The sequence below is a fragment of the Trichophyton rubrum genome, assembly GCF_000151425.1.
Source record: "Trichophyton rubrum CBS 118892 genomic scaffold supercont2.2, whole genome shotgun sequence".
In the NCBI taxonomy this organism is placed as follows: Eukaryota; Fungi; Ascomycota; class Eurotiomycetes; order Onygenales; family Arthrodermataceae; genus Trichophyton; species Trichophyton rubrum.
In genome coordinates, this window is record NW_003456427.1 from 1,665,838 (window position 1) to 1,686,075 (window position 20,238).

Sequence of the window (20,238 nt, forward strand, 5' to 3'; positions counted from 1 at the left end):
CTACATTCTTATGTCTTCCGTTAGCTTGAAAAATCATCTCAAATGCGCCTCTGACCAATTAAGGCAACCTTAAGTTCAACGACGACTCCAAGCCAAACAAAAACTTTCTTCCAACGACATCCAACACTCGAGCAGCCGCCAGTCGCATCACAATCCCTCTCAACAGCTGCTCTTTGTTCCATCCTTCCTATCAAAACAGACGAAGACGCAGTGTTGATCAATGGAGCGGCAAATTTCTTCACAGGCACGGTGCACCGATGCAATATACCGGCGGCAATGTGACTCTTACAAGGTTAATCGACCACTCGGGATCCGGAATTCGGCATATTTATGGGAGTAAATGCGAAATAAATTGGAATTAAGAGATTGAATTCAAACGGACGTGCAAATAATCTCGCCTAATATTACGGGCGGAGTGCTGTGCCACCAGCTTTCAAATGTGTCTTCTGGTATTGCCCATCCCTGCGTCGTGAGCAGACTTTGTATTGAACCACGGCAGATATTCCACCTAAAGGGATACGAGAAATGTGACATAATGGCAACCAACCACGACCAGGCTTCGGAATAACGGCAAAGGGCGCGGTGAGCTTACCTCGGGCGTCGGACAAGAAGGAATCCTGGGTACGAGAGCGTTTGGAGCTTCATGCATCGAGGCCAGTGCCTATCCGTCGCTGGACGAAAACCTGCAGGTTTGAAGCCATAACGACGGATGATGCAATTTAAAGACAATAAAGGAGCTGTATCTCAGTTCGCAAGTAGTAACTCCGACCTTGGAATTCGGAGTAGAGAACTCCAGATTACAAGATACCTCTGCTAACTGGCTCATTAGTTGTATATGCCCACACTCCCCGTATACCAAGCACCCCACAATTTTCCCCGTGGAGAGCCAGCCGATAATCACAAATATGACAGGGTTGCACGAGTGACATGTTGCCTGCTGGGGCAGGGATGCGGCTTGCTTTGGTGATGCTTGATTCGGTCCAGGTTAAGTTGGCGAATCCACCCGGTTATACCGTCCATTGGAGATACGAAACAGAAAAGGGAAAATGCAATCATCACCCATCGCAGGATGCGGGGAGGCTAAACTAGAAAGACGAGATGCGGGCGTCCGTGGGAGGGGCGAGTCATGGAAATTGACGTCTACTTATCCCGAATCTCTCTTTGAGTTGATGTCTTGAGACTTATAATAAGCACCCTGCGGCCCTGCCCTTCGTCCCTTTTTGTTTTGCACCCTTGTGCTCCCTAATTTCAGTTGTGCGTTTTTCCTTTCTCTCGGGTGAAACGTATACTGGCAGTTTAAGATGAACGTGAAATCCTTATCGCTGCTGACATTGGCCGCTGCCACAGTGGAAGGTTGTGTGCGCGAGCGAGATGTCGGTTCAGTCGATATTCTAAGCGTGCTCTCGAAACGAGGACCTGGACACCCCAATCTGCCGCACTTGTCCAAGTATGAGTCTATGTTGATTAACAGTTTCGACAACACCACGGTCGACAGCTGGGCTTACTACTACACTCATGGAATTCACATCGCCGGAACCAATCAGAGCATGGCACAATGGACTGCCGATAAATGGACAGAATTCGGCATTCCTTCGTCTCTTGTCTCGTATGACGTATACCTGAACTACCCGGTTTCGCATTCACTGTCACTGACGCACGCTGACGGTACGACCTGGGAGGCTTCCCTGGTGGAAGACGTTCTCAAGGAAGACGAGACATCAAGCTACCCGGACCGTATACCGACATTCCATGGCTACTCTGCCTCCGGTGAGGCCACTGCCGAGTATGTTTACGTCGGACGTGGACAAAAGGTTGATTTTGAAAGACTCATCCAGTTGGGCGTGGACTTGAAAGGAAAGATCGCAATTGCACGATATGGTGGTCCATTTCGGTAAGTTTTCCCTGAATTGTACAATTATAAGCTGAAGGATTTGTGAATGTCTACTAACACGATTGATTAGAGGCTTGAAAGTCAAAAATGCACAAGATCAGGGGATGATCGGCTGCATCATCTTCACTGATCCTGCGGATGACGGCAATGTGACAGTTGCAAACGGCTTGAAGGCATATCCAAACGGTCCTGCCAGAAATCCTAGCGCGGTCCAGCGTGGATCTGTTCAGTTCCTTTCTATGTTCCCTGGTGATCCAACCACTCCCGGATACCCTTCTCGACCAGACTCTCCACGAAAGGACAAGAGCCCTGTTGTACCAAAGATCCCGTCAATCCCGATCTCACAGCTGGATGCAGAGCCAATCCTCGCTGCACTCGACGGCCACGGAACTCCAGGAAAGGAAGTTAACCGCACCCGATGGGTTGGTGCTCTTAATGCGACATATGCTACTGGTCCTGCACCCGGAGCCAAGCTTTCCATGAGTAATGTGATGCGTGATACTTATACCCCTATATGGAACTCAATTGGTATCATTAACGGCACGGAGCAGGATGAGGTGATTATCATTGGAAACCACCGCGATGCTTGGATTATTGGAGGAGCCGGGGACCCCAACTCTGGCTCTTCCATTATGGTCGAGCTTGCAAAGGCGTTTGGAAAGCTCCAGAAGGCTGGCTGGAAGCCCAAGAGAACCATGTATGTTTGTGCCCTTGGATTTGTCCTGACGCAATTGGTGCTAATATTGCATAGCGTGATGTGTTCTTGGGATGCGGAGGAGTACGGACTCGTTGGCTCCACTGAATGGGTTGAGGAATACGTATGTTTTTCAATATTGAGAGAAAAATAAGCCGACTGGTACTGACTGTTATGAATAGCTGCCATGGCTCAAGGCATCGACGGTTGCGTACCTCAACATCGATGTTGCCGTCTCTGGTCCGGTGCCTGACCTCAGTGCTACTCCCGAGCTGCACAAGCTGGCCCTAGAGTCTATGAAGAAGGTTATCTGGCCGTACAAGGGCCGTAAGGACACCACCATGTACGATGTCTGGAACACTGCAAATGGCGGCGAAGTCGGCGTCCTTGGAAGTGGCTCTGACTACACTGCTTTCGTCCACAACGGCATAGCATCGGTAAGTTGCCTAATTTTCGGATGCAACGCACCGTAGTTACCTTTGGAGTTAACGCGATGTAGCTTGATACTGGCGCGGGAGGGGACGGTAACACAGATCCGGTCTACCACTATCACTCGAACTATGACTCGTACCACTGGATGGCCACCTACGGCGACCCGGGCTTCCACACGCACGTTGCCATGGGCCAGTTCCTGGGCCTGCTAGGCTACCATCTAGCCACTGACGACATCATCCCATTTGATGTGACTAACTATGGCGTGCAGATGACGAAGTATCTGGACGTGCTGAAGAAGTACATCGCAGCATCCAAGTTCCCTGATCTGGACGTGAGCAAGATCGAGAGCGCCATCTGCTCGTTCAATGTATCTGCCAATGCTGTTGCGAAACTGCAGAGGAAAGCCGAGCACAGCGTCCATGATATGAAGCTGAAAAAGCATCTCAACACCATCTACCGCGACTTTGGCCGTGGCTTTGTCTCGCAGGGTGGCCTTCCAGACCGCGAGTTCTACAGACACATGCTGTATGCCCCGGGACTTGACACTGGGTGGGTTCCCCGTTCCCCTTTTTACGCGTATGCTAATTGCAGCTCTAACTGTCGAGCAGATATGCACCAACGACCTTCCCTGGCGTGACCGAGTCTCTTGATGCCGGCAACCGGACAAGAGCCGTGGAGTTTGTCGAGCGGGCGAGCAATGCCATCTATGTAGCTGCTGGCATCCTGTCGTCCTGCTATGACTGCAACCAGTTTGTCGCCCAGGAGCAGTAGTAGTACATAGAGTAGCCATCAGCTGTCAATATATGTCTTTTACCTGTTACTCCGTCCTCTCTTCCCTGTTCTTAGGCCATCCCTTCCCTGCTCTTCCCTGCCCCTGACCCCTGACCCCTGTCCTGAGCCCGCTTGCTACTTCTTTCCTCTGAGCCGCCTCGAAGCCTCAACAAGCGACTTCGTGGTGTAGTTGGTTATCACGTGAGTCTAACACACTCAAGGCCCCCAGTTCGAGCCTGGGCGAAGTCACTCTTCTTTTTTTTATTTTTTGGATATTTTTTATCCATGGCTGCTTTTTATTGCTGTGGATGTTCGATAGACAAAGAGATAAAGTGATGATGTGATGATGGACAGATAGAGCCCTTGCTAGCGGTGGAGAAAGCGCAGAGATTGCGTGTCGAGGATCGTCGCTTTGCTGCGAAATCTCTATCTGGACGGAGCATCGCAAGCCCCTTTTAAACCCATCTCATAACAGCGGCTCATATAACACAGAGTGAGCGGGAGAAACGAAGAGGCGATTACTATCTAGGCGGGTAATCTCAACGTACAGGGTGGAAAGTTCGCTCTGCGTTCTCTGATAGGAACTGATCTTCGCCATGTGTGCGATTCCTGAGCGATAACAAGGCGTTTTCTCTTCCTAGATACGGAGCGAGCTGCGGCTGGCGAGCAGAATATATGGCCCTGTCTGCTCCACCGCTCTCCTTCAGAAGATGAGGGATTACGAGCAAAGGCCAGCTGGATCCCATTCCCATTCCTTTGTCTTGGGGATTCTCAGGACTCACAGCCAATACCCCCTAGTTTCGTAGTATCTGGCAATTCTCCGTAGATAGAGCGTAGTGCAAGTGTAAGGCTGAAGCCTTTTGGCGATCAAACTGCTGTCGACGGCTGCATCTCATCCTGCACCTCTGGAGCGGTCACACAGATGGACTCGAACGGCGTCTCAAGATCCCCCCAGACAGGCCAGCAGACAGGCCAACAGACGACCATCGACGGGACAGTCACTGAATATAAGCATGCAGGGCCCTTCTCCTGCTCCTCTTGAACATCTCGGAAGGGAACCAGCCGGCCACGCTGTCTGGTCGAGCTAACCAGGGCTCGAAAGGCCGCTGTGGGTCAGGGGGCAAGCCAGGCGAAAGAGGGCGCGTACGGGAGGTTGAAGAAGAGCGGAGAGGCGGGCTCCCCCTTTGCTGGCTCAGAGCCCTCGTTGGCCCTTTTCCTCCTCCCTGGATGGGCCTGTAATTGGCTGTATCTCGCGGTGGCGGTCCAGACGGTCCTCCCGTAGTTAGTCGAGAAGGAGAGAGAGAAAAGGATCTCGACCAGTAACCAGAACCGCCAGCCAGCCAGCTGAACCAAGCAAGCCCGTCCCCTTGAAATCTTGCGGTAGAAAAGAAAAGTCTCTTGTCCTCGTCTTCGTCTTGGTCGTTTCTTCGCTAGTTGTCTTGCTTGTACTCCTTATATTGCTCCCTGTCTCTCGTTAAAAGGCCGACTGACTTCACTCCCCTCGCCCACCGCTGCGTCTCTGTCTCTCCATCGCTCAGCTCGTATCGCAATCCAAGACATCCTGGCCAAGCAGACGCAGCCCCGGGGTAAAAGAAGCAGAGGACGCCTGCAGTGACACAGCGACGCAGAGAAACTCGACGGGGGCAGCAGAGCGGGTGTTGCTGGCGGAGGAAGAAAAAAGAAAAACACGTCCATCTCCAACTCCTGCAACTTCTGCTGTCTCTTATTTTCCCTCTCCTGTGCACCCAGCAGGGCCCGACGGAGTGACGAACAGGCTCGCCGTCGTTCTTCTGGAGCGAGTTTGTCCAGTCTCCATATCCTCTGCGTTGCTGCCGGCGCTTCTGCTCGTCTCCACCGTGGAGAGAGAGAGACAGGAAAAAAATTATATCTACCGCAAAAAAAGGTGCGTTGTGGCTACGCTGGCTTCTACTACGACAAAACCAACTTCACCAAATCCACCCGCCAACTCCAGCGCCAGGATGGCCCGATTGCTGACCTGAACGTGCGAAATAGGCCCTGAGGCTCGCTTCTCTGCTCTGCGTCTCTCGTCCATGCCTGAGTCGTTCTCGTCCTCCTCTGAAAACCCAGCCAGCAGCTCCACGCACCACCGCCGGCGCTCCTCCTCGCATATCCGGCCCTTGAATCTGGCCCCGTCCTCGTCTCTGTCCGCCAGCAAAGGTGCCAGCAGCAAAGCCCCGGGCCTCCTGTCTGCTCCTGCTCTCTCTCCTATCCCGGGCACCCCCTCGGTGACGGGCAACTCGCCCATGTCGCTGTCCAGATCTCCCTCTCCAAGGCCAGGCGGAGGTTGGTCCAGTCCAGGCCTGACCACCGTCACTGCTGGGAGCAGCGGCAGCTCCAGCCCGCGTCGTGGCTACGGCGAGCTCTCCTCCAATGGCCAGGCGTACTCGAATGGCGGCCTGGACGGTGACCACGGGCCCAACGCTTCCTGGATGGCCGCAAAGGCCAAAAGTGACCGCGTAAAGGGGTACCCTTCCTTTTCCACTCGAAACAACGGCTTCTTTTCCAGGCAGCGCAGGAAGATCTCCGCCAGCCTGCCCCGGTTCAGACTCAACTCCATGCTAGACTACGGCGAGAAGGAGAAGCTCGGAAGGGGGCGATGGTCCGGTCCAAATGGCAGCCCGCTCTTATACAGGATCAAAACACTACTCGGCAGTCTTCTACGCCGCACGAGAATACGCCTTCTTCTATTATCCATTCTGTTGTTTATTCTATGGCTTTGCTTTTCATCACGTATGTCCCCTCCTTTTTTTTTTTTTTTTCTCTTCTTTTTTACCTGCTACATCGCTTTGTACTGACGTGCTGCAGCTATCTACGAATCATATCGACGGTCCTCCATAGGCGGAGGAAAGAAAATAGTACTAATTGTTGCGTCTAATGTCGGCGGCGGTGTTATGGAGTGGAAGGGTGCGCGCGAATGGGCTATCGAGAGAGACAGTCTCCGTAATAAGAGGAAATACGTCAAACGATGGGGGTACGACCTCGAGATCGTTAACATGGTCACCAAGAAGCGATACGCCCACGAATGGAGAGAAGGCTGGGAGAAGGTCGATGTCATCCGTGGTGCGCTGCGGAAATATCCCAAAGCCGAATGGTACGTTCTGCTGCGATCCATCGTAGTCAGCTTTCTAAAGAATTTGCGTATTAACACTGCATAGGTTCTGGTGGCTGGATCTAAATACCCTCATAATGGAACCTTCCTACTCCGTCGAAAGCCACATTCTCAACGGTCTAGAGAAAAAGACTTACCGAGACATAAACAAATACAATCCCCTCAACATCACTCACCCCCCTTCCCTCCCCTACCTAGACCCTCTGTGCCTCTCACCCGAAGGCGACAAGAAGACATCATCAATCAACCTAATCGTACCTCAGGACTGCGCCGGCTTCAATCTAGGCTCCTTCATGATCCGCCGCTCCACCTGGACAGACAGACTGCTCGACATCTGGTGGGACCCCGTCCTCTACGAACAGAAACACATGGAGTGGGAGCACAAAGAGCAAGACAGCCTCGAACACCTCTACACCCACCAGCCATGGGTCAGACCGCACGTCGCCTTCATCCCACAGCGAAGAATGAACTCCTTCCCGCCCGGTGCTTGTGGCGACGGCACGGATCCCGGAATCCACTACCAGCGCAAAGACAGGGATTTCCTAGTCAACATGGCTGGCTGCGAATGGGGACGAGACTGCTGGTCGGAAATCTACAATTACAGGGAACTTAGCAACTATCTCAACAGAACGCTCTGGGAGAAGTTCAAGGACGCTCTAAGTGACCAGTGGAATAGAATGCTAGGTAAAGAGGTCAAGAAGAGGCCATGAAATGACTCCTTTACCTCTTTTCTTTTTGCCAGCTATCAATCCATGCTTCTCCTTTATTCTTGTTCTACTTTTTCTTGTTTAAAGTCATATATCTATTTATTGCAACGGCGCCCCTTTGTTAACTCTTCTTCTTCCCCGTTCTTCTAATTTCTTCCATCCAATACCGGCTCCTTTCCCTTTGAAAATATATCACTCTCGAAAGATTGTTTCTATATAATGTTTTCTCCTTGCTTATTATTCCCCTACCTTGAATGTTTTTTCTTGTTCTCCCAGTATACACGGAAGAACCCCCCTTTTTTACCCATTCCATTCCTTTTCTCTTCACGACAGTAGAACATCTCATTCCTGTCCTGGGCTGCTGGTTCTGTTTCTTTCCTTTTTCTCTTTCTCGACTCTCTGCATCCAGCCCTGAGCTCGCCTTGTGAACGTTCGCATTCTCATTTAGACCATCGCTACCTTCATACCAGTGTGCATATATGTCTTTCGTGTGCTTCCGTTGGATCTCTCATCCTACCAACCAGCCATTTTTTCTCTTCATTCCTTTTCTTCCTCCACCTCCTATCTGTATTTGATTTCCTCTCTGTTTTGCTCAACTGGAAAAGTACGATTCGTTTTTCCTACAAGCGACGTGTCATGAGTCTTTTTCTGTGTATCTTGTTCTCTTTCGATCCATGGGATATCTGTATTAACTATCTTGACATCTACTTCTTCCAGGGCTCTTTTCCTCTCATCTTGTCAATTCTCTTTCTAACTCTTTTTTCTCGCCTCGATATATAAAAATAACAAAACTTATTGAATATTGAAACTGCTGATGTAATCGTATCACGTGAACTTAACTTCTGACCAATAGGAAATTAGTATTTTCCGCAACTTCAACTTCGCCGACTTGCTCGTTCAAAGAGAGAAGAAGAATCGGTATCAAGCACGCCAAATAGCTTCCGCTCTACCGCAACTTAGGACCTGTGTCCGCCACTCACCAGTCCAACTACTTTCCTTCTGAAGCGAAATTACAATGCCAACCCCCGAGTCCGCTGCCTTCCTGGCTAAGAAGCCAACCGTCCCTCCAACATACGATGGCGTCGACTTCGAAGACACCGTCGCCCTACACAATGCCCGTGACGCTATAATTCGCGAACAATGGGTTCGCAGCATGATGTCCAGACTTGTCGGCGATGAATTGGGCAAATGCTACCGAAGAGAGGGCGTGAATCACTTGGAGAAGTGCGGAAAGCTCAGAGGTGAGTTTCACCCAGTTATATCATCAGCGGATGATTCGAGGATGACAGAAGGGTGTGTGGTGCTAACGTGTGGCATTGGGTAGATAAATACTTCGAACTTCTAGGGGAGAGGAAGGTCAAGGGATACTTGTTCCAGGAGAAGAACTACTTCGAGAAGCAGCAGTGAGTCGAAGGAACCGGGGAGTGAGCTGTGTGGCGATTTGGATGGGAGATGAAGGTATCCGTCTGAACTGCCTGGTTGCCTGTGGTTGGATTGAGTAGTTAGGTTGGCCGAGGTGTCTCGCTATTCCATCTACCGGTACATGGGAATTCCAGACAAGGTGTTATGTGGCATGCGGCCAGCTGTTGGGCCACTTTCATGTATAGATATTTGCAACAATTTCTTATATGCAGACATTAACTGTTATCCCATCAACTTGAAAAAAGAAAGCTGTACACCATCATTATATGCATATGTTTTCGCCAAATATCAACCGTTGGATGTTCGCAATCCAGTAAAAGTGCATGCTAATAATAGCTCCGGGATGTTTCCTTGTCGTCCTCGCCTTCGCTACTTTCCAAGTCTATGTTGTAATCGGGAGGCTCAATGGGTCCTCTTAACCGTTCGAGCTCAGCTGGCTCCAACATAGGTGGCACATATGGCCCTGGCGGCGCGTGTATATCCCTTCCGGAAGGTAGCTTAGAAGCGTATGAGCTTGGAGAAGGAATGGACTGGGTATTGACCTGTTCACCAGGCTGGTTAGCAATGAGGATAGTAACATGAAAATACAAAGTAGGAACATACTGTATCATTCATCTTCGTCCACTTCTTTTCAAGCATATCAATTACCCTTCCCTCTTCCTCCCTCCCAGCATCATCGCCATAGTCAATGTCAGTCACAAGCTCACCGGCTTTAGACGACGTCGCCACTTTCTCTATTTTCTTTTCCTCTCTCCGCTCCGACCACTCCTTCTTCAACCGCGAAAACCCACTTAATTTGCCCTTAGACGACTGATCGGCGCCAGTCTCTGCCGTTGAGCCCTTGAATCCAAGCATATCCCGAGCTGCTCTTAGCCAGGCAATTCCCTCTCCAACTTTTCCGGACATCTCAGCATCTATGCCGAGGAATCGACAAGCCTTTGCTCTTGCTACTCTTGCCAGAATAAACATATAATTCACAAGATTGCTGTCTATTTTCCTCTCAGACCCGGAATCACCATAGCTAGCAGCTGATCCTTTACCCTTTTGTAGCATTATAGCGCTAGCTGCGGCCTGCTCAGCATACTCTGCCGCGCGAACGCAAAGGCGTGCGAAAAGGAGTGTCCGAACTTTGGGGATATCAGGAGATTTAATCATCCATTCTGTATCGTTCTTGTTGCGTGACTGGATACATGCTGACAGGAAAGCATCATCCTTTAAAACAGCAAGTAAAGTTGCCTCAGCTAAGGCCAGTGACGATAGAGCAGATTGCATAGATGGGTCCAGGTCAGGAATTGGTATATGTACCATCTCGGCACCAAAATTGCCTGGAGTATATGTGTTTGAAGGAGCGGAAATTGATACTGGGGAGAACGTGGCAAGATAAGAATGTATACTGCTAGCTTGAAGTAAGTGTTTTGTCGCAGCTTGAATAGCCGTTGCCTTTTGCTCAGCGGTAGGAGTGTTGGCCGAATACAAAGTGGTTAGATATTCAGTTCGTGCAAGTGATGAATGGACGTAAGCCAAGGTCGACAAGACAAAGGCAATCTCGAAGTCCAAGCCACGGCCCTTTACTCGTGATGACGAAGAAGCGGAAGACGAATCGTTGCCCCGCATCGCAGCTTGGCGTAGCATTCGAATTGTAGACATGGAGCTCAAAGTTGGACGCCATTCGACCTCGATTTCAGCTCGAAGTAGGATGTCAATATCGTCGACACCTTGCCATCGCCCCCCATCTTCCTGATCCCCTCCAGGTGCATCTTCTCGCCATGAGTTGGAGCTTAATCCCCGTGATATAGCAGATAGATAGGGGATATACTCGTTCAATGCTATTAGGACATGTGGGAGGTGAGAGGCCCGCTGGGCAGGGGAAAGGCGTTTATGTTTCTTGAGAGCGGCCCTCAAGCCATGGCGAGCGGTCGAACTCGCCTGCGGGAGAGATGGATGGGTATGTGAATGGATAAATGGGGGAAATTGAATGTGTGAAGTTGTTGGTAGAGTAAATAAAAGGACCATCCTTATGTTTGGTAAGATATTAGCTGTGTTAGCCGTGTTTACATGCAGCTGGATACAGTGTCCACAGACGGTACACTGGTGAAAGCGTGACGTATGAAGTCTTTCCGCACCGTGAGAAGAAACGCGTATCCCGGTTCTTCAGCAGGCAGCGGAGCACGGCAAAGGCTCTCCTTGCAAATTCTTGAACTTGAGTGTCTTTCTCTTCTAGATATCAAATTTCAGTTCATCGAGATGTTTGAAGTATGAAACTTGAGGAACGTCGCGACTTTCCTTCTTTTAGTGGAGACCCGCCTGCATCACATGATGTCATCGGGCCCGGGCGCCTGGCGTCATGTGACCGTTTCTTCAAGATGACTCAAAAGGGGAAGTAAAGGGGCGTTGATATTTGTTAATATATACGGGATTATACGCATAAAGTGTTTGTATTGTGCATAGAGAGATGTCTCCTGATTATTGAGAATGTGATATTAAAAAAAAAATTATCCTAAGACCGTATTTCGCCATGTTTGGTATCAAAAGCAGGGGGTAAAGCAAGGTAGAAACGAAATGGGTATTACATATTTGGTATCATAAACAACACTCACCCCCTGCCACCGATAGAGACCTTCTTCAGCTCCAAGGCCTGTTTCAAATTCTGTACACGTTTGCCAAGTTTAGCCTTCAAGATCGGATTGTTCATTTCCTCCCACCGGCGTGTCTCTGCCTGCACGTCAGCCTCGAGCTCAGCAATCTCCTCAAGCTGCTCTTGCAGCTGGCGCTGCTGCTCGAGAGCATCTTGATCCAGATCCTCATTGGCATCTTCAGCGGCAGACATCCCACTCTCATCTTCATCCCCAGAAGATTCTGCTGGAGGCTGCAGTGGGGTGTGAGGAGTTTGAGGAGTGCCTATATCCAGCTCACCCTCAGCGTCAGGTTCGTGGCTATCGTCGCCGGCGTGGCTGACATCTGGTGTTGCAGAAGCTGGTACTGACCCAGCATCGGCGTGGGCCGCAAGCTCTGCTTCCATCTCCGCAGCAAGGTCGTCATCCATTTCCATGGGTTCTTCATACTGCTGTTCCTCGTATTGCTGACTTTCGTCGAAGAATTCTCCTTCTGCATCCTGCTCGTCATCGTACTCCTCGAAACCATCTTGCTCTGTTTGATTTTCACGTGCGTACTGGCTCTGGTCCATGATCTCGAAATCCGGTGGTTTGATAGCTGCCATATCTTCTTTCAATAGCCTGGCAACTTCGAGCTCCACTGCCTCAATGGTACGATTGCTGATGCGTTTGCGGAAGCGTCGCTTTCTCACCCACCGCAAGGGAGGTGTCAGGCCATGTGCATATTGAAATGTCGCAGGGTCAACATCCTTCGGCAAAGGGTAATGGTGGGCTTCTTCCTCCGTCTTGACCTTCCCAAGGACTAAGAGCATCTGACATATATCTGCAGCTTTGTACCAGCCTCTTTTATCCCAGCTTTTCAGTCCCTCTATTATGGCTGGCAGGTCAACCAACGTAGCAGCATATATATTTCCTCGTATCGTGACGGTAGCTCTTCTTCCATCACGGGTAAGGGACTTGAAGCTAACATCCGCACCACCCAATGATCGAGGCCCAAAACGCTTTTCCTCGATAGCTTTTCGCAGATATTCACAATCATCTCCAGGCTCCATTCGTAAGATAAACTCTTCTTCTAGAGCAGGGTCTATCTCGGTATCAGAAGCTTCTGAATCATATCCCGAGCCTCTTGGTCTTACTGGAGGTGCGCCTTTATTTTTTAATCGAAGGGAGGTAGGTTGTTTGGGTTTTGTGGTGAGCTTGAATCTTTTGATAGGGGCCCCTTCAGCAGGCGCCGCAGCTCCTGAAGCCTTTCCATTCGTATCCGCGGCCGCATCTCGCGATCTCTTCTTAGAGGAACTGCTTGTTGGTGTTTCTTTTGGAGTCTTTGTGGCAGCGGCTTTCTTGGGCTTCGCTGGCGTTTGTTTCTGTTCAGGCTGCGGTGCTGGCTGCTTGAGGCCGAGCTTCAGCTTCAGCTTTGGCGCTGCAGCTGGAGTCGAGGAAGCCGAGGGAGGTGGAGGAGTAGGGGATTTCTGGGACGGCTGCGGCGCTGCTTGCGATGACTGTGATGGCTGCGCCGCCTTCTTTCCGATGGTGAGCTTCAATATCTGCCGACCAGCCATTTTTGAGGTATCACTTGGGTCAGCTTGTAGTTATCGGTAGGCATATCATTCCTGGTAGCATCGCAAACGAGACTTCTCAAGCTCGTTCGGCGGGAGTTGATGGCTTAAACGTCTCGTGAAGTAGAAGTTTTGGAAGATGTCATTGATTGCGCCTGGAGAACAACACGGCTTAGTCAGCTCCCATTGTCGCTTTTTCTGCGATTCAAACAGCGAACGAAACAATAACTGAACAATAACTCAGCAATAACACAAGTGAGGATAAATTGGCCTGGGAGTGTCCTATTGAGCGGCTCTATTTGCTGGTTAGCGTATTCGCGACCAGAATCATTGGCTACCGGGGCCTATTTATGTCCTTCTCCCTACCATAGTTATAGGATGCGCTTCATAGCTTGTTGACAGAAGCTCCCTTGATCACCTCCATCCGCCGAACCAATCCTCAAGATGACTACACCGAACCTACATATCAGTTTGCTACGCCCTCCAGTCATTCAGATTCTTCGTGCTGCGGGATTCCATTCCACTCGACCGGCCGTAGTCGATACCTTGACTGACCTCGCCGGCCGGTACCTTCTGTTCCTAGCTTCGTCTACTGCCCAGCATGCAATCAACAGTCATGCAGTGTGCCCTACACCAACGCTCGACGATATACTTATGGCTCTACAAGATGTTGGTGCCCTGCGGCCTCAGATGAGCAGGCTAGAAGAGGATCATCGTGGAGAAGAGGATATGAGAGCCCTTGAAGCGTTTCTGGCATGGTTCAGTGGGCCCATGAATACTGAAATCAGACGTGTCTGTGGGTTTATCGCGGGTGAAGGAGAGGTAGTGGATGAAGATTCTTTAGAGAAAGAAGACTATCTAACCGGTATGTCACTCCTAACTATCATTATGCTCGGCCTATCTGAATATCTAGGCTAACTAGCTCTAATTTCAATAGCGTTGAAAAAGAAACACAGCAAGACTGGCGAAGAATCGAGGTTTCAAGGAACAGTCCTTGGAAAAGACGCAAAGGAACGGCCCGTCATCATCGAAGGCGGTGCGGAATCAATAAAGGCATGGAGGGCCCAAGTTAAATCTCGAGAACAAAGCTCGGAGCCGTCCTCGACAATTAGCAGCATTGCAAGCAACATATCGGTACCAGACGCCATGGACATTTGAACGCCCGTGACTTGCGATGCATTGAGAATAGTCCACTTCACTACATGGCCTGCTCTTAATTTGGGTACGGAGCAAGGCTTGACATATCCGCTGCGTCGGTACTAAAAACATCCGCAGTGTCTCCTCACGTCATATGCGGGATAGACTGGCTTCCATAGGTGGGATCATATCAATTATGAACATCCTCTTGAAGTCCATGAACACTTGGGTCCTGACCATTGCTTTCCCGACGCCGAATACCAATGACAAATGCTCAGCCTGTAGAAATGCAAGGCAAACCACACCCCTCATAATTCCCAAGGATCAGCTACAGAAGAAACCATATGGGACTACGATGTGCACTTCCTGTTGTACACAGTGACTTGGCCAAACTGCACCATTTGCTAGGTCTATTTCCCTAAGCACCTCGACATGTATTGTTGTCCCACCTCGCCATAACCTATGGTGATTTCATGGTACTCCCAAGCCCATTAGTATTGTACCTTGTGTCCGCTGAGCTGCCACTACCTTCTCCAAAAAGCAGTTCCTAAAAAAGGCAAAACTGCGTGATAGTCAACCTCATTGCTGGCTGTCTCGACCATACTTTTGGTTATACAGCACTGGTTCTCTCCATTTTATCGGATTTATATAGAAGGTTTACATGCTGCGGTCTGCATGCATCATTTAGGAAAAATCGGTCAATCATGAAGTTTTGCGCAGACGTTGTTTTGCATAACTTGACTAGATCAACAACATAAATCAACATCCAAGCCATTATTACAACTCGCCTTCAAATTCATCCTGCCTCTATTGACATACTAAACCCCTGTCTTGTTTACATTTCACTCCAATACATACCCCCATAACCAACCCACAGAGTCGAGCAGTCAGTCCTGATCCCCGGATTCCAAGACGAGAACTCATCAGGGGAAATCCGGTATTTCTCAATAACACTCTGGCAGGTATCGCCTTCGGAAACGATATGCCACTCCTTGCAAATTGTAGCTGCTGCAGGCTGGAGGGTATTTGGTAGAGATAGCGGCGTCAGATCTGGTTTAAGCGCTCCAGACAGAGCTGAAGGGAGCCATCCTCCGATAGTTTGCTTTTAAATGTATCTTTCTTGCAGTTTTTCTCTATCCAGGGATTCAACGTGCGCAATTCTGAGAGGCTGAGGCCTGTATACTCTGGCATCTCTGATCAACTTGAATATTCTACTGAGACGTTAGCTGATTCTATTTCGCGTGAAATCTTTGTCCTTGGATTTTTGTTGCATACTTTTGTCGGTTATACCCACTTCTACCACTTCTAGATAGCAGCTACATTCCCATTGCGGAATCGAAGGCGAAGGTATAAATCTCGAATTTGGTTCTGAGCAGTACTCGTGGGGAAGAGTTGCCAATTTCATATTAGTCTCAATGACAACTGCATTGCGTGCGCAAACCCATAGGAACTTACGTCTATCTTTCCAGCGTCTGATGCAGTACCTGTACCCGGGTTTCAAGTAACAATCCTCCCCCCGGCGTAGACTCGGGTTCCTGGCGAGAAATACCTCGAGCTTTACCTCTCCTTTTGTTGCCCACCATGTACACCAATTTAATGAGGCATCGCGGGCTGATTCCTCTTCATTTAAATTCTCATATCTATAGCAACTTTCAATTGTTCCTGGGGCAAGTGGATCAGGGGTTGGAGGGGTTGGCAGTTTTCTCTCAGGAAGTTTTGATGAACCATCTTCCCGATAGGGTGTTGTGCTTGTTGGGAAACTATTTCATAAATGTGCTAGCCTGTTTAACCGAAATATTAAAATCCGTGAGCTCACATTGTACAGAGATGCCACCCTCTCCATGAGTCAAGGTTAGTACAATTTGAATTGATCATAGGGTTCCAATTCAAGAGTTTTTCCATAGTGATATCTAAGTCCTCAACCAGGGAATTGCAGTCTTCCACCGTTCCAAGTTGGCGTGTTGTGCAGTGCAAGGGAAGGCAAAGGTAATGGCTACGCCGAGGCAGATCATTATGAGCAAAATCCATTGCATTCTCCTGGATCAGATGGAAGGTAGATACATTATGTGAACCGGATAGATTTATACAGGTATCATTTGGCTGGGCTGTTATTTCTGTGTGGTCGCATGATCTGTCTAGAAAGGGCCCAGTCCAGTTGAGTGCATATTGGGCTGGTATGTCGTAGTTATACCCTTGGACACCGCAGCTTGATGTCAACACGGAGAAAACTGCAGGATCCTCATCGTTGTAGCCAAAGGGAGAAGAAAGTCGTATGTGTTGGATACCAAGCTCACACAAAACAAGCATGTGAACCATTCTTGTCATTAGCCCACTCTGCTATCATCGTTTGGCAATATTGACCGGATTTTCTATCTGGTTTTAAGCCACTAACTTTTCGATCTCTGTTACCCTGTGCTTTACCTATATTTAAGGCACGAGAGACGTGTTGCGTAGATGTAACGATTAACAATATATGTCACTGTGCCAAAGAAGGGAGCTCAGTAACCGTCATAAACACCAGTTAGGTTCTGAATGATACCTGGATAAGCCGCCCTCCAGGGGGGAACCATTCTATCAACAGCGCATGCCGCTTTAATTGAGCCTTGAAAAGATTCGAGATCTGCCAAGCAAGAGGATTCACACAACTTGTCAAGGGTATCATCATGGAGAAACTTCACTCTCGATGTTCTACGGGGTATGCTTTGTCAGTTGATTGAGAGGCCCTGATTGCTGCCGGAGTGGACTCACAAGAAACCTGCATGTTCGGGAAGAAAATCAGGGCAGAATTTTACAGGTAGACCCTCTTCTCGGCCACGATGGATGTCAGGACAGATGACAGGCACATGGTATCATTAAGGGGGCAGAGTCATAATTTCAGACAGGGACCGAGACGGTGGTAGCGAATTCGTTAGTTATCTCGACATCATGGGGTATAGCAAGTTGACTAATGACCTCCTTCGTTTTTATGGAAGTCAGTTATAGGACTCCTTCTCCCCCGAGGTTGACCTTTGACTGGGAGAAAAACCACTCTCTCGACGTGAATGATATAAGGATATCGTGTCCTCCGTAAAAGGACTCCGTATGGAAAAAGTCCTCATCGCGCTCTTTATGCAAGGGGGAAGCGCCTTGACCTGGGCTTGGCGGTGGGTCCGGATGCGGGCCGGTGGGGCTTTAGTGGAACTCTATTTCGCGCTAGTAAAGTAGTTTTTGTTGGTTGGTGGAACTATTAATAGTTCTCGTCGAGATGAATTCAAAAAGCTCTGAATTTGCATACCTCCTTGAGGCTATGTGAGCAGTATCATCGAGGCATGCATGTAAAATATATATAGAGTAAAAGATTTCTAGGTTTGCTATTGAATTCTTTTCGTACTATATATATTATGTATTTTAGTCTCTTCACCTAGCTGTTGGCGCACGTCATAGTCGTATGGAGCAGTGACCAAGTAAAGCCTGGCCAAGGATAGATTTATTCGACATTCGTACACTTACGCAAGTAGCCCGGTAATTTACTTTTGTCTACTGAGTACTATGTATTAGGCGGCCGCCGATATTCGTTATACCACTCGTGCGTCTCCATCATCATATTATAATTCGAAACAGTTTCCATAACTAAGTATACATCTACCAACGTCCTCGTCACTTTTTTCTGTTTTGCCATACTCCCATTCTAGATATACTGTATAGTGTCTATCCTCTGGTTTCCGCGTGCCGAAGTTTTTGGCCAGCATCTTTACGACAGGGCTTCTCATATGCTCCATAGACTCCATGAAGTGATCACAGATATCATGCGACGTGGTGCCTTCGAATTTAGCCTTATCGTCCATGATTATCATCTCATGGAAAGGAAGCAGATCCATTCGTTCGTGTAATTCAAGCGATTTTTCAATCTTTTCACGCATGATTTGAAGCATTTTCTGCCATGCTTCTTCGTCGCTGTATGAAGTTCGATAGACCACCCAGTCCCAAGGAAAATGACTCTGTAGCTTCCACCTGATGATAGTCTCGGGGTCATCGATTCGTCTTAGACGGTCGTATTCTCCAAATGTTCCGTAGTCAGCTATTCGGCGAAACTACGAGCCAATCAGCCTGGGAACACGACTAGAGAATCCATGTGCGGAGAGACAAGACGTATTGAAAAAGACCCCTTTCGCAGCTCGATGGATGGTACTTCTCAAAAACATTGAAACAACAACTGTCAAACGCGGCTGGGAATTTTGTCTTGGTGGAAGGTATCTGAGGAACGAAGGAACTGAACAGGTATGGGGTTTTGAGGTAAATGTGGGTGTGAGTATCGACTATATATACCTAGCGATCCCGCGGACTATATCGCGAGTGGGTATATGCCTGGTTATGGTTGATTTTTTCACTAAGTTAGATAACCAGTTACCCCTTTTCGGCTCATTGCTCCGCGATGTGATCCACATCAATATCAAAAATTCTACTCTAAAGTAAGTTAGCCAATATGTTCGCGGATTAGTTAACTAATTGTTAGTTAACAAAATAATGTTGAGGTCAGGGGTAGTTAACTAGAACTCCGTCCTTTGTACTCCATAACTTGACAACTTCAAAAAACAAACGGCATACGGGCTTTCATTCTTCGGCACTTGATGTGATAAGAATAAATGATTCCCAACACAAAGGAGTCGCACTGAGAATCTACCCCGATGACAACCATGGGCCTGCTGGATCTCCCTCCTGAACTCTGCGATGAAATATTCCGACATTTGGTTCTTATCTGGCCTCAAGAAGCGCACACAGTGAGGCTTGTTTGCAGTATGTATGACATATATTGATATATCTGCAATGACGTTGCTACAGAATAACTTCAATTACTATCTGGCTGTCGCTTCTTGCTATACCCTAGAACCCTTTGACTTTGGCATTACCCAGGCCGATATGAATACGGGAGTGATGAATACTCTGCTTGAGACCGCGAGATATTGGCCACCTTTGCCATGCTTAATAGATACATAATTCTCAGAATTCTCCAAGATGAAGATAACCCAACCTTTGTGGTTCAAACCATCAGGGAAACGGCTAAGCCCTTACTCCGTGCCGAAAATACAACGTCTCGGGAGGTTATGGTTGAGAAAACTTTGCTTCTGATCGGGGCAGCGTGCAAGACTATAATACCTACACACTTACAAGAGCTATTATTGCACGAGATTGCGCACGGTCACGGGGATACCGCCGTACAACACATATGCCTCAGTCTCTTATTCACATTTTATCCGCGGTAGTTCATCATGACAACATTCAGCTGGCCACCGAGTTGTTGAAAGGGGGGGTTTCGTGCAACCAACCAAGCGAGATATTTGGGCCACCACTCTGCATTGCGGCATATAGAGGGAACAAGGAGATGGTGAACCTTCTACTCAAGTTCCGTGTAGATCCAGCATACATCTATCGGCTTTATAACCGACTCCATCCTCGGACTCCGCTCCAAGCAGTTGCTTACGCCGGAATGAGGAGATAGTAGACCTTCTTCTTCAGCCTAAGCTCGGAGTACGGAGATCTGATGATAGATTCTACAGGGCTATGGTATTTGCTGCTAGAGGTGGAAACGTAAATATCTTCCAGAAGCTTGTGGATGTCGCAGCTCCGCAGGATGATCCTTTGTTTGAATGGATAGATTGTTTCATGGCTGCCCGTGAATCTGGCGCAATATACATTGTCCGCTTCATACTTTTCAAGGGCGGTGATGTAGAATGCATGAGAAACTGTTAAACACGTTTAATACGCGTGGCTAGGAAAGGGTACCACGATATAGCCCGTGTGCTTTTGGAGGCAGGAGCAGATCCGGATTATGATCCACAGCACCAGTTGGCTATAACTATGGCATAACAGATGTGGTCGACTTGCAAAAATCGGGTCCATAAGCAA

At 48.8% G+C, this 20,238-nt stretch overlaps 8 protein-coding genes and 1 non-coding gene across 10 annotated transcripts; 6 read left to right on the forward strand and 3 right to left on the reverse strand.

The window, feature by feature from the left end:
- The first annotated feature begins 1,221 nt into the window (after positions 1–1,221).
- Positions 1,222–4,023, forward strand: TERG_02199 (uncharacterized protein). Of its 2 annotated transcripts, XM_047747875.1 has the most exons (4): positions 1,222–1,891; positions 1,962–2,588; positions 2,643–2,709; positions 2,768–4,023. In XM_047747875.1, the coding sequence occupies exons 1-4, from the start codon at positions 1,302–1,304 to the stop codon at positions 3,056–3,058; spliced, it is 1,575 nt and encodes a 524-aa protein (XP_047603842.1). In that variant the 5' UTR covers positions 1,222–1,301; the 3' UTR covers positions 3,059–4,023. The 2 variants fall into 2 exon arrangements, with proteins under 2 accessions (XP_047603842.1, XP_047605604.1); XM_047749391.1 differs by having other exon boundaries at positions 1,962–4,023.
- TERG_10521 lies at positions 3,967–4,040 on the forward strand. Its single transcript has one exon. It is a non-coding gene; the product is annotated as a tRNA-Val (tRNA).
- Positions 4,041–5,842: 1,802 nt separating this feature from the next.
- On the forward strand, positions 5,843–7,631 carry TERG_08721 (uncharacterized protein; the record flags this gene model as incomplete). Its single annotated transcript, XM_003237434.1, has 3 exons — positions 5,843–6,542; positions 6,618–6,903; positions 6,968–7,631. The coding sequence occupies 3 exons, from the start codon at positions 5,843–5,845 to the stop codon at positions 7,629–7,631; spliced, it is 1,650 nt and encodes a 549-aa protein (XP_003237482.1).
- A 1,012-nt stretch (positions 7,632–8,643) lies between these two features.
- Positions 8,644–9,035, forward strand: TERG_02202 (NADH-ubiquinone oxidoreductase 12 kDa subunit, mitochondrial; the record flags this gene model as incomplete). Its single annotated transcript, XM_047747876.1, has 2 exons — positions 8,644–8,869; positions 8,953–9,035. The coding sequence occupies 2 exons, from the start codon at positions 8,644–8,646 to the stop codon at positions 9,033–9,035; spliced, it is 309 nt and encodes a 102-aa protein (XP_047603843.1).
- A 341-nt stretch (positions 9,036–9,376) lies between these two features.
- On the reverse strand, positions 9,377–11,063 carry TERG_02203 (uncharacterized protein; the record flags this gene model as incomplete). Its single annotated transcript, XM_003237436.1, has 2 exons — positions 9,377–9,592; positions 9,654–11,063. 2 exons carry the CDS (start codon positions 11,061–11,063, stop codon positions 9,377–9,379), a joined length of 1,626 nt encoding a protein of 541 aa, XP_003237484.1.
- Positions 11,064–12,535: 1,472 nt separating this feature from the next.
- TERG_11817 (uncharacterized protein) lies at positions 12,536–13,261 on the forward strand (the record flags this gene model as incomplete). Its single annotated transcript, XM_047750870.1, has 1 exon — positions 12,536–13,261. The coding sequence occupies one exon, from the start codon at positions 12,536–12,538 to the stop codon at positions 13,259–13,261; it is 726 nt and encodes a 241-aa protein (XP_047605605.1).
- Positions 13,262–13,662: 401 nt separating this feature from the next.
- Positions 13,663–14,376, forward strand: TERG_02205 (uncharacterized protein; the record flags this gene model as incomplete). Its single annotated transcript, XM_003237438.1, has 2 exons — positions 13,663–14,083; positions 14,156–14,376. 2 exons carry the CDS (start codon positions 13,663–13,665, stop codon positions 14,374–14,376), a joined length of 642 nt encoding a protein of 213 aa, XP_003237486.1.
- A 1,201-nt stretch (positions 14,377–15,577) lies between these two features.
- TERG_08722 (uncharacterized protein) lies at positions 15,578–16,671 on the reverse strand (the record flags this gene model as incomplete). Its single annotated transcript, XM_047749001.1, has 2 exons — positions 15,578–16,115; positions 16,172–16,671. 2 exons carry the CDS (start codon positions 16,669–16,671, stop codon positions 15,578–15,580), a joined length of 1,038 nt encoding a protein of 345 aa, XP_047603844.1.
- A 1,067-nt stretch (positions 16,672–17,738) lies between these two features.
- TERG_02206 (uncharacterized protein) lies at positions 17,739–20,238 on the reverse strand. The gene has a single exon (XM_047747877.1). It carries the CDS (start codon positions 18,264–18,266, stop codon positions 17,940–17,942), a length of 327 nt encoding a protein of 108 aa, XP_047603845.1. The 5' UTR covers positions 18,267–20,238; the 3' UTR covers positions 17,739–17,939.

Bases quoted from the DNA above. Each gene is read 5' to 3' on its own strand.
- TERG_02199 (XM_047747875.1), top strand. From the start codon at position 1,302: ATGAACGTGAAATCCTTATCGCTGCTGACATTGGCCGCTGCCACAGTG. The intron at 2,589-2,642 runs GTATGTTTGTGC...AATATTGCATAG, and splicing joins TGGAAGCCCAAGAGAACCAT to CGTGATGTGTTCTTGGGATG. The intron at 2,710-2,767 runs GTATGTTTTTCA...TGTTATGAATAG, and splicing joins CTGAATGGGTTGAGGAATAC to CTGCCATGGCTCAAGGCATC.
- TERG_02206 (XM_047747877.1), bottom strand. From the start codon at position 18,266: ATGCTTCAAATCATGCGTGAAAAGATTGAAAAATCGCTTGAATTACAC.